The sequence below is a fragment of the Eublepharis macularius genome, chromosome 15 (assembly GCF_028583425.1).
Source record: "Eublepharis macularius isolate TG4126 chromosome 15, MPM_Emac_v1.0, whole genome shotgun sequence".
NCBI classification, from domain to species: domain Eukaryota; kingdom Metazoa; phylum Chordata; class Lepidosauria; order Squamata; family Eublepharidae; genus Eublepharis; species Eublepharis macularius.
Window position 1 is genome coordinate 55,028,156 of NC_072804.1, and position 13,149 is coordinate 55,041,304.

The 13,149-nt window shown below is 50.4% G+C and overlaps 1 protein-coding gene across 2 annotated transcripts in view; it reads left to right on the top strand.

Annotated features, from left to right (window-relative positions):
* ACTN4 (actinin alpha 4) overlaps positions 1–13,149 on the top strand; it is a 92,520-nt gene that overhangs the window by 40,927 nt on the left and 38,444 nt on the right. For both annotated transcript variants that reach the window (XM_054999212.1, XM_054999213.1), the window contains exons 2-3: positions 11,830–11,944; positions 12,779–12,898. In XM_054999212.1, the coding sequence (XP_054855187.1) occupies positions 11,830–11,944; positions 12,779–12,898 (235 nt within the window). The remainder of the gene's footprint in view (positions 1–11,829; positions 11,945–12,778; positions 12,899–13,149) is intronic.

The following is a 13,149-nucleotide window of genomic DNA, read 5'->3' on the forward strand; positions in this document are numbered from 1 at the left end:
GTGAATGTGAGGATTGAATTGCTGCTCACTGAAGTGGGCTGGATTTCCTCGCTCTCGTAGGCCTGGCTGTTGGGGGAAAACAGCTTTCAAAGGTCACAGAATGCCAAACCTTTCCCCAGTATTTGGTGGAGGAGAAGAAAAATCTGTGAGACTGCCAGAGAGTTTGCTCCTACATTGTGGAGGCAAGGCCTCCGTCCTGCACGACCTCCACCTTTCGGCACCAGCGAACCACTCCTCCACACTGGTGCTCTTAACTTGCAAAAGTACCGAAGTGTGTATTAGTTCATGCAAATCTCCCTATTTCCTGAAGTTCCACATTGGAATCTGCAGCTCTTCCACAGCCTGCTTATGATGAGAGAAACCGGACTTACCCTAGTATTCTTAGGGGTATAGTATTTAGTGGGATGGAACACGATATAAATAAAATATTCAAGTACGGGTTCAAGATCGTGAACTTTGGCCTGACTCTCTGCATGTTTGCTTGGAAGCAAATCCCAGAGACTTTGATGGGCTTTGCTCCCAATTAAATGTTCACTGGGCTGCATGCAGCCTTAACAGAATGATCAACTTTTGCAGAGTTCAGCATTAACATTTAACTGAATGTTCAGACTTATTCCGGCTCCTTATAAAAAAATGTTTAGTTTCTGAGCTCTTGTTCTAAACATACTTTCCTATTTTGGTATGGAAGACTGAGACTTGCTTATGGTGTCTAAGCCCATGTAAGAAAACTTTTTCAAAACGCAGTGTTCTCTTAATTGTATGGGAAATTGTCATCCATCAACTTGGTGAACAAACGCTTTCTAATTAAAATGCAGTGTTGCGTTTTGCTTCAACTTTTATTTTATTTTCTCCACATCCCATTTTATTAGGTGGCAAAAAGTAAATGTATTGCTGGATGCAGAAATTTTCCTCTCCCTCTGTAACACAGGGTATATTTATAATGTGTATGTTTTTCAAAGGATTTACACCTTTTAGAATTCCGCAAATATACCAGATAGTACAGTTGTATAGCTACCTGACATAAGATACGTTTTATGTCCTTAAAATAGTAAAAGTTTAGGTTTGAGAAGAAAATAAGCATTGTGTATATTTTTTAAGTTCTCCCACCCACCCCCGTTTCCCCACAGCTCCAGCATTTCCAGAAATTTAACCTTTCTAGCCTCTCTCCCATAGGAGTCCTGGAATGAACTTGACTTCCGCCAATTCCTTCCATGACTTTCATGCGTGCACACACTCTCTGTATAAGCAACGCAAATTAATCCCATGCAAATGTTCGTCGTTTGACTTGCTCCTCTGCATAGTCGACTTTTGTTTGCAGAATTTTGGTTTGGATGGGGAGAATACCTCTCCGTTCCAAGGGAGCCTGGACTGCAGACTATGGTACAGGAAAGGCCATTACTCTTTCCTTTGGAATTGGTGGAACGTCACCTGGGGCTTCACCGCTTTCAGCTCCAGGGCCTTGGCCAGGCAGGTGGAAGTTTATGTACAGTGCAGACTGGCTTCATGTCCGCATTTGTGTAAATGCAAATAGTGGCTCTCGCAAGGGGGAGATCATTACAAAGGAGAGGGCTTGCGTCGTGTCTAATGTGCCCAACTAAGCTTGACTGACGCTGCCTGAAAGCCAGTCTGATAGCAGGGCCGTCATTTTGTAATTGTCATTGGTAATCAGCCTCTCCAAGCCTGCATGTCACAATGGCCAAGAGGCGAGGCGGTAGCCACGCAGATGTGGCTTCTCGTGTCCAGTCCCTGTTTTTTAATTCCAGCATCCAGAGAGTTTCCGTTTTTCATGAACAAGAGAGCAACCTGATAATAGACACAGAAATGTGGACTGGATGCATGCCACCTTTGAAAAGTCTCGTGAATGTATCGCGGCAAGAGCTTTTTGTAGGCGAAGGCATGCTTCCTGCAGCGGAAGAGTAAAAGTAATGAGTGTTGTGGGTAGAGAGGTCCGGTTAAGCAGGGTGGAGTGTGGGTGGCCTGTTCTAGATACAACTGGCCTTGCTTGTAAATCCGTGCAAGTAAGTAGCCTACAGGAGTGCCTTCCTAGCCTGCAAGCCCGCGTTGGATTTCACCTGCCTGCTAAGGTCTGGGCCGCAGCATGTAGACCTTGGCTCACCCCTGGCACTAAGAGCTCAACTGCCAAGCCAGATTTGTGGTCAGTGCTTCTCAGGAGGGGCATGAGCTTGGAAGGGGTCATGGTTAAGAAACCAGGCAACTATAGGGTGACTTCTTTTGAACCTGCTTTTTCCCCCTAGCAGCACACTTGTGAGACTGGTGGCAGGCCAGTGAAAAGCTAGTCTTGGGTAACGCATCATTTGCCCCCTGTTCCTCCGGGTGTCAAATTCAGCCTGCTTTGATTGCTTTGGTTTGCCAGGTGTTTGCTGGGGGAGAGCCAGCAGAAAATGTGACCCTGTTGGTTCTTTGGCCACTCGGCAGCTCCGTCTTCCATGATACCCTTCTGAATTGTCTCCGGGGATCAAGACTCAGTGGTGGTTCCTGGAGGGCTTCGCTATAGCATGTGTCCTGTTGCATTCTTCAGAGTTCAGTTCTGTGTCTCGTGCTTGCTTAATATCAATACAAAAACGTGGCAGAGACTGTCCAGGGACCCAGTGTGCAGTGTCATCACCGTGCTGACGACATCCTGCTATATTTCTGTTCTTTCGTCCGTGCTGGTGGAAGCAGCAAGGGCCTTAAGTAGTCTGATCCGGAGCAGCTCACAACAGCAGTTCTGAAATGGAGTCGAGACCCAAAAATGCATCGTAACTTTCCCTGGCGAGGACAGACCAGAAGGGTGGAGAATGAATAGGGTGAAGAGGAGGCTCTGCGGGCATGATGGCCAATCTGGATTCCCTTCCCCATCAGGCTTAAAATATAAGGAATATGAAAAATAGAATATTTATTATTTATTATATCGGTTATTTAGCCCATCCTCCCCGCAAGCGAGCTCCGGGTGGGTTACAACCAGAACAAACAATACACAATAAATACCATCAAAACACGTTTAAAACACAATTAAAATCTCAACGTGGGGTCTAATTAGCTTAAAATGCAGCAGCTGTCACCAAGCACACAGTACAGGTTCAGAGGAGAATTGCCAGAGTCACCCAGGCAGAAGTAGGGAGGCTAAAAAATAAGGGTGCGCTGATCTCAGCCCTAAGCCTGGTAGAACAGTTCTGCCTTTACAGGCCCTGCGGAACTGTAACAGAGCCTGGATCTCAGCTGGAAGAGCGTTCCACCAGGCCGGTGCCACGACAGAGAAGGCTCTGGTTCTGTTCAAAGACAGGCAGGCATCCTTTGGGCTGGGGACCACCTGCAGATGTTGGCCAGAGGAACGTAACGCCCTCCAGTTCTAACGGATGGGAGATTCCAGCATTTTGTGTTTGGGCTAGAGGAGTGTAGTGTGGAGTTGGGTCCTGAAAAGTAGACCAAGTTTGTAAGTGAGTTCCAGCTAGTTTTTAATGCATCGCTCTAGGCCCCACTTCAGAAAGTGTGAGAACCATGGCCTTAGGAGGGCGCCTTGTCTCCATGGACCCTCCTCTTTTGTCTTATGTGTCAGCAGGGACCTGGCCCGAAAACCCTGGGGGTGAGATTGGAGTCCACAGGGGAATAGCCTTCTCACAGCTTGCCCCAACATATATGGAATCCCTTTGGGGTTCTATATAGGCAAAGGCCTCTTTTTTTTGTTGCTCCATTTTTATGTTGGTCTCCAGCAGCTTTTGAGGCTCTTTAAAAAGCCATCTAAAAATCTAATAAAGTTGCATTTTTGGTCTCTTGCAACCTTTACAAAAAACCCAACTTCATAAAGCAGGCTGGAAATAATGGTTCATTGCTACCGGCATCTGGGCAAGTAACTTCATACAAACTTGGATGATAAGGCAAAGGAGCAGGCCGGTGGACTGCATATGAATAGCCATGGACACACTGTTTGGGGGGCAGAATCCCCACTTCTTGATTAAAGCAAACTTCTAGTCCTCAAGATTGCCAGGAGGTGTTTGATCGCGAAGGCAGAGCTTTAGTTCCTCCTCTGTGAAGCGTCCTGCGGTGGGCTCCTTTAGCACAGTTGTTTTTCTCTCCAGATCTCTATTAGCTCTAGATTTATTGGGCAGGGAGCTTTGGCAAGGATGGGAGATCTCCGATTGCTGATGCCTACCCTGTGTGCTGCCCACTTGCCTGCAAAATCTCCCCTTCCCTCTGGTAATTCTTGCAGCAACAAGAGACTGTAGTAGGCATCGGTGACTCCAGTTACTGCTGCACCGGAGTTTCTGTCCAGCAACAAAGCCCCGGAGCGGAATTGTGCAGCACAGTTGCGTGGGAAGGGGTGCGTGTGTGAGAGAACTTGCCGGAACTTAGGCCTGCCTGAAACCGGGCCGGTGCTAATTGGCTGCTTCTCTTTCCCTTAAATACCAAATTACACCCTGTTTCAAAATAATGTGTTTAGATGCTTCCATTTTGGAACATTCCAGAGGCGGCTGCCATTTGACCTTAAGGCACGGTTGGCTCAGAAGAGAGAGCGCGAGAGCAGAGTGACTCGCAAGGTTGTTGGCAATGAACTCTTCTTCAGGATGTACTTTAAACCAGGCAATGTTTAACCCTGCCGCTCCCCAGGTTATGAGCTTCAAACGGCGACTTGTGTAAGAAGGTGTGATCAGCTAAGCTGCCAGAATTTAAAAATGGCTCCTGTTTATACTGCAGACATCCTGTGTCAAGGGAATCCAAATTGTGCAGTAGGTTCCCATTTTTGTCTTAATACATTCTGTAGGCGAGAAGCGCAACACTGGTGTAGGCAAAAAAGTCTCCAGTGAGGACTCTTGAGTTCACACATCTCATTTAAACTGGGCCACTGCTTGTGCAAAGTAGCTACACAGGAAGCATACCTGCTTTGCACAGCTAGCAGCCTGGTTTAAACAAGGTGCAAAGTCCCTTGAGCATGTTCTGTGCCTCAGCTAGTGTCACTCTTTAAAATCAGGTCTCAGCCGTATAAATCTGCCAAAGTTACCGGATCACAGTAATTTCTAACAGCTTGTCTCTGCACGCATTAAGTTAATTGTTTATTTAACACATGCACCACCCGGAAGAGAGCAAAGGAATGTGAGAAAGGAAGCTTTGACTCTCAAAAGCTTCAGAGTCTCTCTACACAAGAGTAGGATCAAGTGAAAGATCTTACACTTGTTCTCCCATTGTGGGTACACATGCACTGCTAGAGAGACAGAGTACACTTGAATATAAGTCCACACAGAAAGTGAGTCACTTGAGCATCCCCATGTAAGATGTCTTGTATAGAGAGACTCTTATACTCTGGAAACTTTGCTGTTTTTTAAGGTGCAATTAGACTTGAATCTTGCTGTTCTCCTTTTTCTGCTGTGAACATTGGTGCCCTGTGAACACTTAACACCAAGCAGCTGGTCCCTGGTTCCTGTTGGCAAGAGTTTTGCTTTCTTTCTGCCCAAGAGCCAGAGCCCTGACCTGACTGGCAGGAATAATCCAGGTTTCTGCTATTGGTGACAAGAGTTTCAGATGGCTTCGAGGGAGCAGGATGCTTTCCCTTTGGTGCCAAAGAAGCAATAAGCCCGGAATGGGCCTACTGGTAGGAAGAGTAGGCACTGGGCCTCTCAAGGTCCATCGATCCGGTGTTAACTTTGAAAACTGGAGCATGCTGGCCCTTGATGGAAAGGGAAGTTCGCATTCTGAGGGTAGAGGGGAAGGGTGCGTGCTGCGTTTGGAGCTATTCCGATAGATCACCATCAGCGTTGATTTCCTGTCCCTGTGCTAACCTGTCTTGTTGAGCGGCCAGCCTGCTTTGTGGCTGTTTGCAGTCTCCCGCCTCTGGTCATCAAGTTGCTGTAGAATGGGCCGAGCAGGTTATCAGCTGTAATGATCCCTGAGCCACAGCCGGGCTAACGGTACATTTACCCCACGGACTGCTGTGCGCCCTCTGCTGGCGGCTTCGCTCCTAGCAGGGGTTTGCAAGCACCCCCTCATCTATGGCGGCAAGTGAGATGCCTCTCCAAGCAATCGGGCCAGAACGGTCTTGCAAAGCAGGGAGGAGTTTGGTTCTTTTCCTTGCAGGCAGCAGGTAGGGGATTTTCCAGCTCAGACTTTTGGACACTTCCTTGTTGTGTAGGGCAACCGTACACCCCAAATCCTCTTTTCATCATGCCTCCCAGTTCCACCGGGGAAAATCCAGATTTACAGCGGTGTAAAGCAACATTTTAAGATTGACCAGCAATACACTCAAGTAGTTTTTGGAAAGACTTTAAAACCTGTTTTCCCACTGTGTATATGGCCTCAAGGCAGCTGACAAAATCCGTTTAATTTCCGCAACATACTAGGCCTCTGTCCCACATACACGCACAGGGAGCTGTTTCAGCCCCGCCCCCTTTCACTGCTGTTCTGACTCTCGGGGTGTTGGGGCGATAGGTAAAGAGACCCCTCCTTTCCAGAAATCGGCCGCGTCCTGCTACTTGCAGCCTTTCCAAGGGCAAAGCTCCTTCCTCTGTGCAGGCCCAGTACAGACCCCAGCGGCTCCCTCCCCTCCTTTGGGTCTCCTCTAAATGTGCCACAGAGCCTTTGCATGTTCGTTTTAGGGAGGTCCATGCAGGAAAACTACCTGGGGTAATCCCTAACCTTGCTGAGCCTGCGTGTATGAGAGCTGCCCTGTCTCTCATCTGAGAAACGTTCCTGGCTTTGGAGGTTCGACGGCAGAACAGCTGCCAGATGTCAAGTTTTGTCCCCAGCAACCTTGCAGCTGAAAGGATCTCGGGGGGGATGAGAGCGCGTTCACCTGGGACCCCAGGAGAGCCGCTGGCAGTCTGAGTAAGCAGGGCTCCCTTTGATGGACCAAGGGTCTGGTTTGGTATAAGGCAGCTGCCTGAGTTTCAGCTCATCAGGTTTGAAGTTTTAAAAAGCTTTATTTCTGGGAGCAGTTTTTCTTCTTGCAGAACTGGAACCTGTGCCTGTGACGACAATAGGGCTGGTGGGGCGGGGGCGGGGGGTGGAGAGGGGAGGCCACTTGCAAGCCACATTATCCAGCTTGAATGGAAGGGGATGTTTGGGGTTACTTGGGGAAGTTTAAGCTACAGATTCTCTTGTTCATTTCCCCCCCCCTCCCCAGTCCGGGGAAGAGCCTTCCCCTTCGCCCCTCCCCATCAGATGAATGGTTCGTTAAAAGCTGTCAAAGCGACATTTCTGGTTGCTGAGCTCATCGGGCCCTGCTTGGATTGGCCAGCAGCCTGCCAGGAAGGGGTGTGAAGGTGGGGGTGGGAAGAAACACAGAACGCCCCGCTCATTCCCCCAACTTCTCAGTGCCACCCAGCAGAGTGAGGAGGGGGGTCTTTCCGCCACAATGCACAAGCTTTTGGTTCCCGATCCGTTCAGGATGCCGGACTTGGTCTCCTCGGAGCGTGGGAAGGAATGCGTGGGGCTGCAAGGCCCAGCCCTCCCTCCCTCCCTCCCTCCCTGGGTCAGTTTCCAAAGTTGGGGTCGCAGCTGCCGCTGAAGGTGGCGACCGAAATCAGCTGGGATGCTGGGCAACTTTGTGTGTGTGTGTGGAAAATATAACTTTTTATTTCTGCAATTCCTGAACTCCCCGAAGGCACTCGTGTGCAAAAATGCCAGCCTTATCATCGAGTCATTTGTTTAGCTAGCACTTGGGGCACATAACTTCAGTAAACAATGCAACTGCCTTTGCCGGGCAGGTCACATATTGCCAGTAGAGGAAATTATGGCCATGTGGTAGAAGTGAAACTCAAAGGGATGGAGCTCCCCCTCTTTGTCTTTCTTGAATTTAAGTGTATCGCTTTCTAGGTGGGTCTGTAAGGGGGGCATGGGCGAGGTGTCTCCACTGCAGACAGACACTTGTCAGGGACTAAATGGGAAGAAGAAACATGTTTCCTCTTGGCGTGCCCTCTACAAGCTGTGGGAGTGCTTTGACAGATTTGCATCAGAGGCAGGGAGGCTGCAGCCACCTTGCGACCGTGTTCCTTATCTCAAGAGGCCCCGCCTTCTGCGATACGTGAAAACTTCCTTCCTGTTTGAGATCAGCAGAAAGGCCGTGTCGCTTTTTGCCATCGGCCCTACCAGAATGACATGATTGTCCTTTCCGACAAATCCTATTGACTCCTTGGCAGGGCCAAACCCGTGTGCTGTTTCCATTGTCTCAGGACAGGCTTCTGGCTTGTTTTTCCACCCTCCCCTGCGTGGCAGGTGCTTTGCTGTCCTCCAGAGGAACAGGCGAGGCTCCCCCACCCCACCCCGGCCATGCCAAACTGCCCTTTCCAGATTCTTTCCAATTCCTGTCGCTTTCCCCGTTGCACCAGAACACACTTTGCTAGCCTTTCTGAGCGCAAGGCGGCAAGCCAGGTGCCTCCTCCTCCTCCTCCTCCTCGAGGCTTGCCAAGGAGAGTCCTTTGGCTGGGGCTGCCCACTTTCCTTGCCAGTGCTCTTGTGCCACTTCACACTTCAAGTGGAATCCATTTGTCAGAGGACGATAGGGCTGGGGGAAAGGAAACACTCCGAGCAAGCTGGATGCTGCCTCCTCAGCTCCTCGCGCTGCTTCGCCTGGCCCTTGTGGCATTCTTGGTGAACCACGTGCGGCCTCGCTGCAGATGAATCAACCATTTCCGATGAGTTTCTGAATGCAGGGGGGGGGGGAAGGAAGCCTCATTCAAACAAAGTTTGGCCTGCCGCTGTGCTCTTCGGCTCCCCCATTTTTGGTTTTGCAAACTGGGCTCTGTGGGGGTGGGTGGGTTTGGAGCTGGGACGTTACAGGTTGGTCTCTCAGTGTGGGAGGATGGGCCCTATTGGTAGCCCAAAGCGTGCTGCTTCAGAGTAATTGAAAGGTGAGGCCACACTTTCCAAAATGTCTGGCAGAGGCAGCCACACCTGTGACGTTTGCCATGCAGGTTCATTTAACCTCATCGAGGCGCATCTGAAGTGGGGAAGGTCTGGCCCTTTGCCGTAACGTGTGCTGTGCAAGGACATCTGTGGGAGTGCTTGCCAGGCTAGCTGGCTTCGTTTGGTGGGAAGGGAGACATGCACTGGGGGTCCCTGGTAAGAAAGAGTAAAGACACCGAAGCTTTTCTTTTTAGAGACAAGACAGCTGAGAGGGATGGGACAAGAGGCTTATAAAATTAAGCATAAGGGAACATAGACTGAGAACTCTTCTCCTTCTCTCAAGTACTGGAACTTGGCAGGGAGGGGGTAGTGGAAGTTGATGGGCAAAAGGAAGTACCGTCAACCAGTAATTCAGCCAGGGAATTTACTGCCGTTTGGAATGCAGCCACGGCTGGTGAACGTAGAGGGCTGGAAAAGGGGATCGCACAGGAGCCTGGAGACGCTCGTCAAGGGATACTGGCCCTGATAACTCTCTAGTCTCTGGATCCCAGGGCTATGACCCACCGTCAGGGGAAGGCCTCGGCCTCTATGCTGTTTTTGTCTTCTGGGACAACGGATGTGGCCACCATGTGAAAGGACACTGGACGGGATGGAGCCGTAGTCTGACCGTCGAGGTCCCTTTTAAGTAGCTCAGATCTGCAGAGAGATTGCGGCTGCTTCGAACTCAGCCTTTGAAGAGGGGTGCCAAGTGAAAGTGTGAAAATTGTCACTTGGGGTGAGTAAAGAATTACTCTAGGTGACCAGGCAGGCAGGTTCTTGTAAACTGAAAGGCAAGCGAGTCTTTTATCTTCTTCAGTGCTCCTTCCCCACTCCCCCAGGCTGTATTCCAGCCATTACTAATAGAGGTATCTATTAACCAGTGGGCTACTCACACCTGTGACTAGGGGGACTCATTATAATTGAGATATACTGGGGCTGGTGCGGGGGGGGGGATGTCTCCTTGTTCGTGTAAAGGTAGGGGAGAAGCTCATCCTCTGCTTGGAATACAAAAACTCAACACGGTTTCCATTTCTGGGAAACTTTTATTGACTCAAAGCTAGTTGATGACACTTTTAATAGGTGCGTCGAGTGCATCGCACGTTGCCACAGTAGCTAGTGTAAAAACCTCTCTCTGTGGGCTGGTATCTTCAGTAAGTTTGCTTAAAAGGCCGAGCAAAGGAGTTTGGTCACCAGCCACGCATCAGTGGCGTCGTCTCCTGTCACAGCAGGCCTGACGGCAGAAAGGAGCTTGCTTGTGTAACGTCGTGATAGCCCTGAATCTTACTCGCGGCTTTGCTTGTGAAAAGGAACCTCGGAGACCACGCAGAGGGTCTGCCTCATCGTCTGGTCTTTTTTTAGCCACAGCCATTTGTCATGTGCAGAATCTACCTCCCCCCAGATGCACCCACAGTCATGCCGTGTTTTTACCCGCAGCTTCGCTGGAAATGGGGGGAGGAAGAGAGCACAGGAAGGGAACGTACGAGGTCTTGCAGTCAGCAGTCCAGAGCCACGCACGTCCAGCTGACTGGAACGTCCAGCCCTTGCTTCTCTGCCAGCGAAAGTGGGATGCAACCCGTCCTATCCCTTTCTTCCTTCGGCTCCTCCAAGCCACGTGCCCCTGATTCACGTTAGGTGTACCAGCATGAAACCCTGGCAGTGCTTGCGAAAAAAAAATTGTGACGTGCGTGCACGCACATCACCCGCCTGCCCGTTGCTTCTCCCAGCAGTTGTCCCTTTCCTAACGGTACTCGGGCCTTTCAAACCATGAGTTGGTTGGTCATTCTTAGGATTGCCACACCACAGTGCCAGAGGGGCTTTCCTAGCACACAAGGGCTTCCTTTTCTTGAGGATAATGTGTGTGTGTGTGTGTGTTATGTGCCGTCAAGTCTCCTCTGACCTACAGCGACCCTATGAACGAAAGACCTCCAAAACATCCTATCATTAACTGACTTGCTCAGATCCTGCAAAATGGAGGGCGTGGCTTCTTTTATTGAGTCACCCCGTCTCCTTTTAGGTCTTCCTCTTTTCCTAGCATTAGTGACCTTTCCAGAGAATCTTGTCTTCTCATGATGTGTCCAAAGTACTATAGCCTCGGTTTTGTCAATTTAGCTTCCAGGGAGGATTCAGGCTTGATTCGATCTAGCACCCACTTACTTGTCTTTCTGGCCGTCCATGGTATCCACACAAAAATACCTTCGTAGAAATGAAATGTGGCTTGAAGGGGAAAGAAGGCTCCCTGGGGTCAGCAGGGGAACCACGTTTTTTGCGCTGCAGGGGATGCCAGCCTTCGGGGGTGTCGTGGTTCAGGCTGGCTGGCTACGTGCCTCTCTTCCGCTGCTCTCTGCGGACAGCTCGGGGGAATGGGAGACCTGCCTGTGTAGCACTTCTGTTGGGACGATGGAGATTTGTTGCCTAGCTGGAGCAGGCATGGTTTTCCGCCATGGAGGGGGAGAGGAGGAGATGCCAGAAATAACTTTCCTCCTAACGGGAAGAGTCCCTGGGGCACTAAGCCACATTCCACCGCCATGCCTTTGTCCCCGGGAGACTTCCTCCCCCGTAGGTTTTCATCTCCACTAGCTCTCCTCGTTCGGCTGCACTGGCATTGCCGTTGCAAAATGTAGAACGAAGACTTGCAGACTTGCCTTCCTCTGTAGCATAACCAGAGAGTGTCCCAGACACGGTCGTACACCGTACAGTTCCTCCGGCTTCTTGGGCTATGTGCTGTGCTGAAGTTGTGGTTTTCTGGGGGCACGTGGAGCCTTCCGGGGCTTCCCGCATTTGGTCTGGAGTGGGGAGGCGGTGCTCATGCTGTGGTCCCACAGGAGAGCAGAATGGGGCGAGGGGGGTGGCATTCCTGAGACTGCCAGTTTTCATTTAAGGGAGCCAGTGGACCCATTTTTTGCCACTCACCATGGCAGAGCCTCACCTTCCTCCCCCTCGCTTCCTCCCCTCCCTTAGACTTTCACAGCATGGTGCAATTCCCACCTGCGGAAAGCCGGCACGCAAATCGAGAATATCGACGAAGACTTCCGCGACGGCCTCAAACTCATGCTGCTGCTGGAGGTCATTTCAGGTGAGCCTGCCAGTTGCTGCTGCTGCTGCTGCTGCTGCTCCTCGGCCATTTTTCCTCAAGTTCTTGTACGCCCGGCCCTCTCCTCCATGCAAGTCTTTGTGCGTTCTCCAGAAGCTCCAGGAGACACCGAGCATCCCACTTTGACGTCCTGGGGTGGCAAGATGTGACAGGGGCCTCTGGGCAGCTAGCTCATTCTTGCGATCGAGGCATCCCCAAGGTCTATTAATCAGTAACTGCTCCAGAGGCCTGGCTGGGACTCATCTGTGCGAAGGTTCACCTCTCTGGAGCTGTGGAAGATGATTAGCCCACCGCAGAGAAGCAACATGGCAGGCGGGGGGGGGAGAAAGGTAGTTCTGGCGGAGTGTCGTCGTCTCTCCCCAGTTTTCCAGGCTGCCCTTCGAGTTAGCCATGCTAATTTGCACAATTGTCAGCTAAACAATTTGTCCCACAAGACCAGAGTTGAGAAGAATGGGAGGAACTGGCCACGCAGCACCCATTTTAGCCCCCAGCCCGCTTATTTCGAGGCTTTGTGGAACTCCAGTGCTTGGTTTAGCCAGCGGCCTCAGAAATGGGTCCCTTCTCATTCATCAACATCCCTGTTTGGAGAAAGAGGCCACCGCAAGGCTTCCTTTCTATTCTTTTTTTTTTTAAAAAAAAGTACTCAAGCTGAAGTAACATTAGATTGTTTTGTTCCTTGTTTTTTTAGAACGGCACAAAAAAAGATTGTACTTCGTGACCCTTGGTGTTCTTGTCTCGTTCAACCTGAACTCTCTATCCAAGGCAGCTAACTTTTGTCTCTCTTCCCTTCCCCTCCCAAAATCTGGCCTCTTTCAGGGGAGCGATTGCCAAAACCGGAGAGGGGGAAGATGAGGGTGCACAAGATCAACAATGTGAACAAGGCTCTCGATTTCATAGCCAGCAAAGGAGTCAAGCTGGTTTCCATAGGAGCTGAAGGTAAGCTAGCGGAAGAGGGGCTCTTGATCCATCTTGCTCAGTGTTGCCTGCTCAGGTGGAGAATCTTGAACAAATGAAGATTCTGGAGAGCAGTCCTTTGGGTTAGGGTTAGGGTTACACTCTGTGGCTCCCTGCCCCCTTTTAGGAAGTTCTTTCCAATATTTCTGTGCCCTCTCGAGATTTTCTCCAGGCTTCCTTGTGTACAGAGCAGTTGCCTGGCCTCTGCATTGTGATCTCTGCTAGGATTAGAA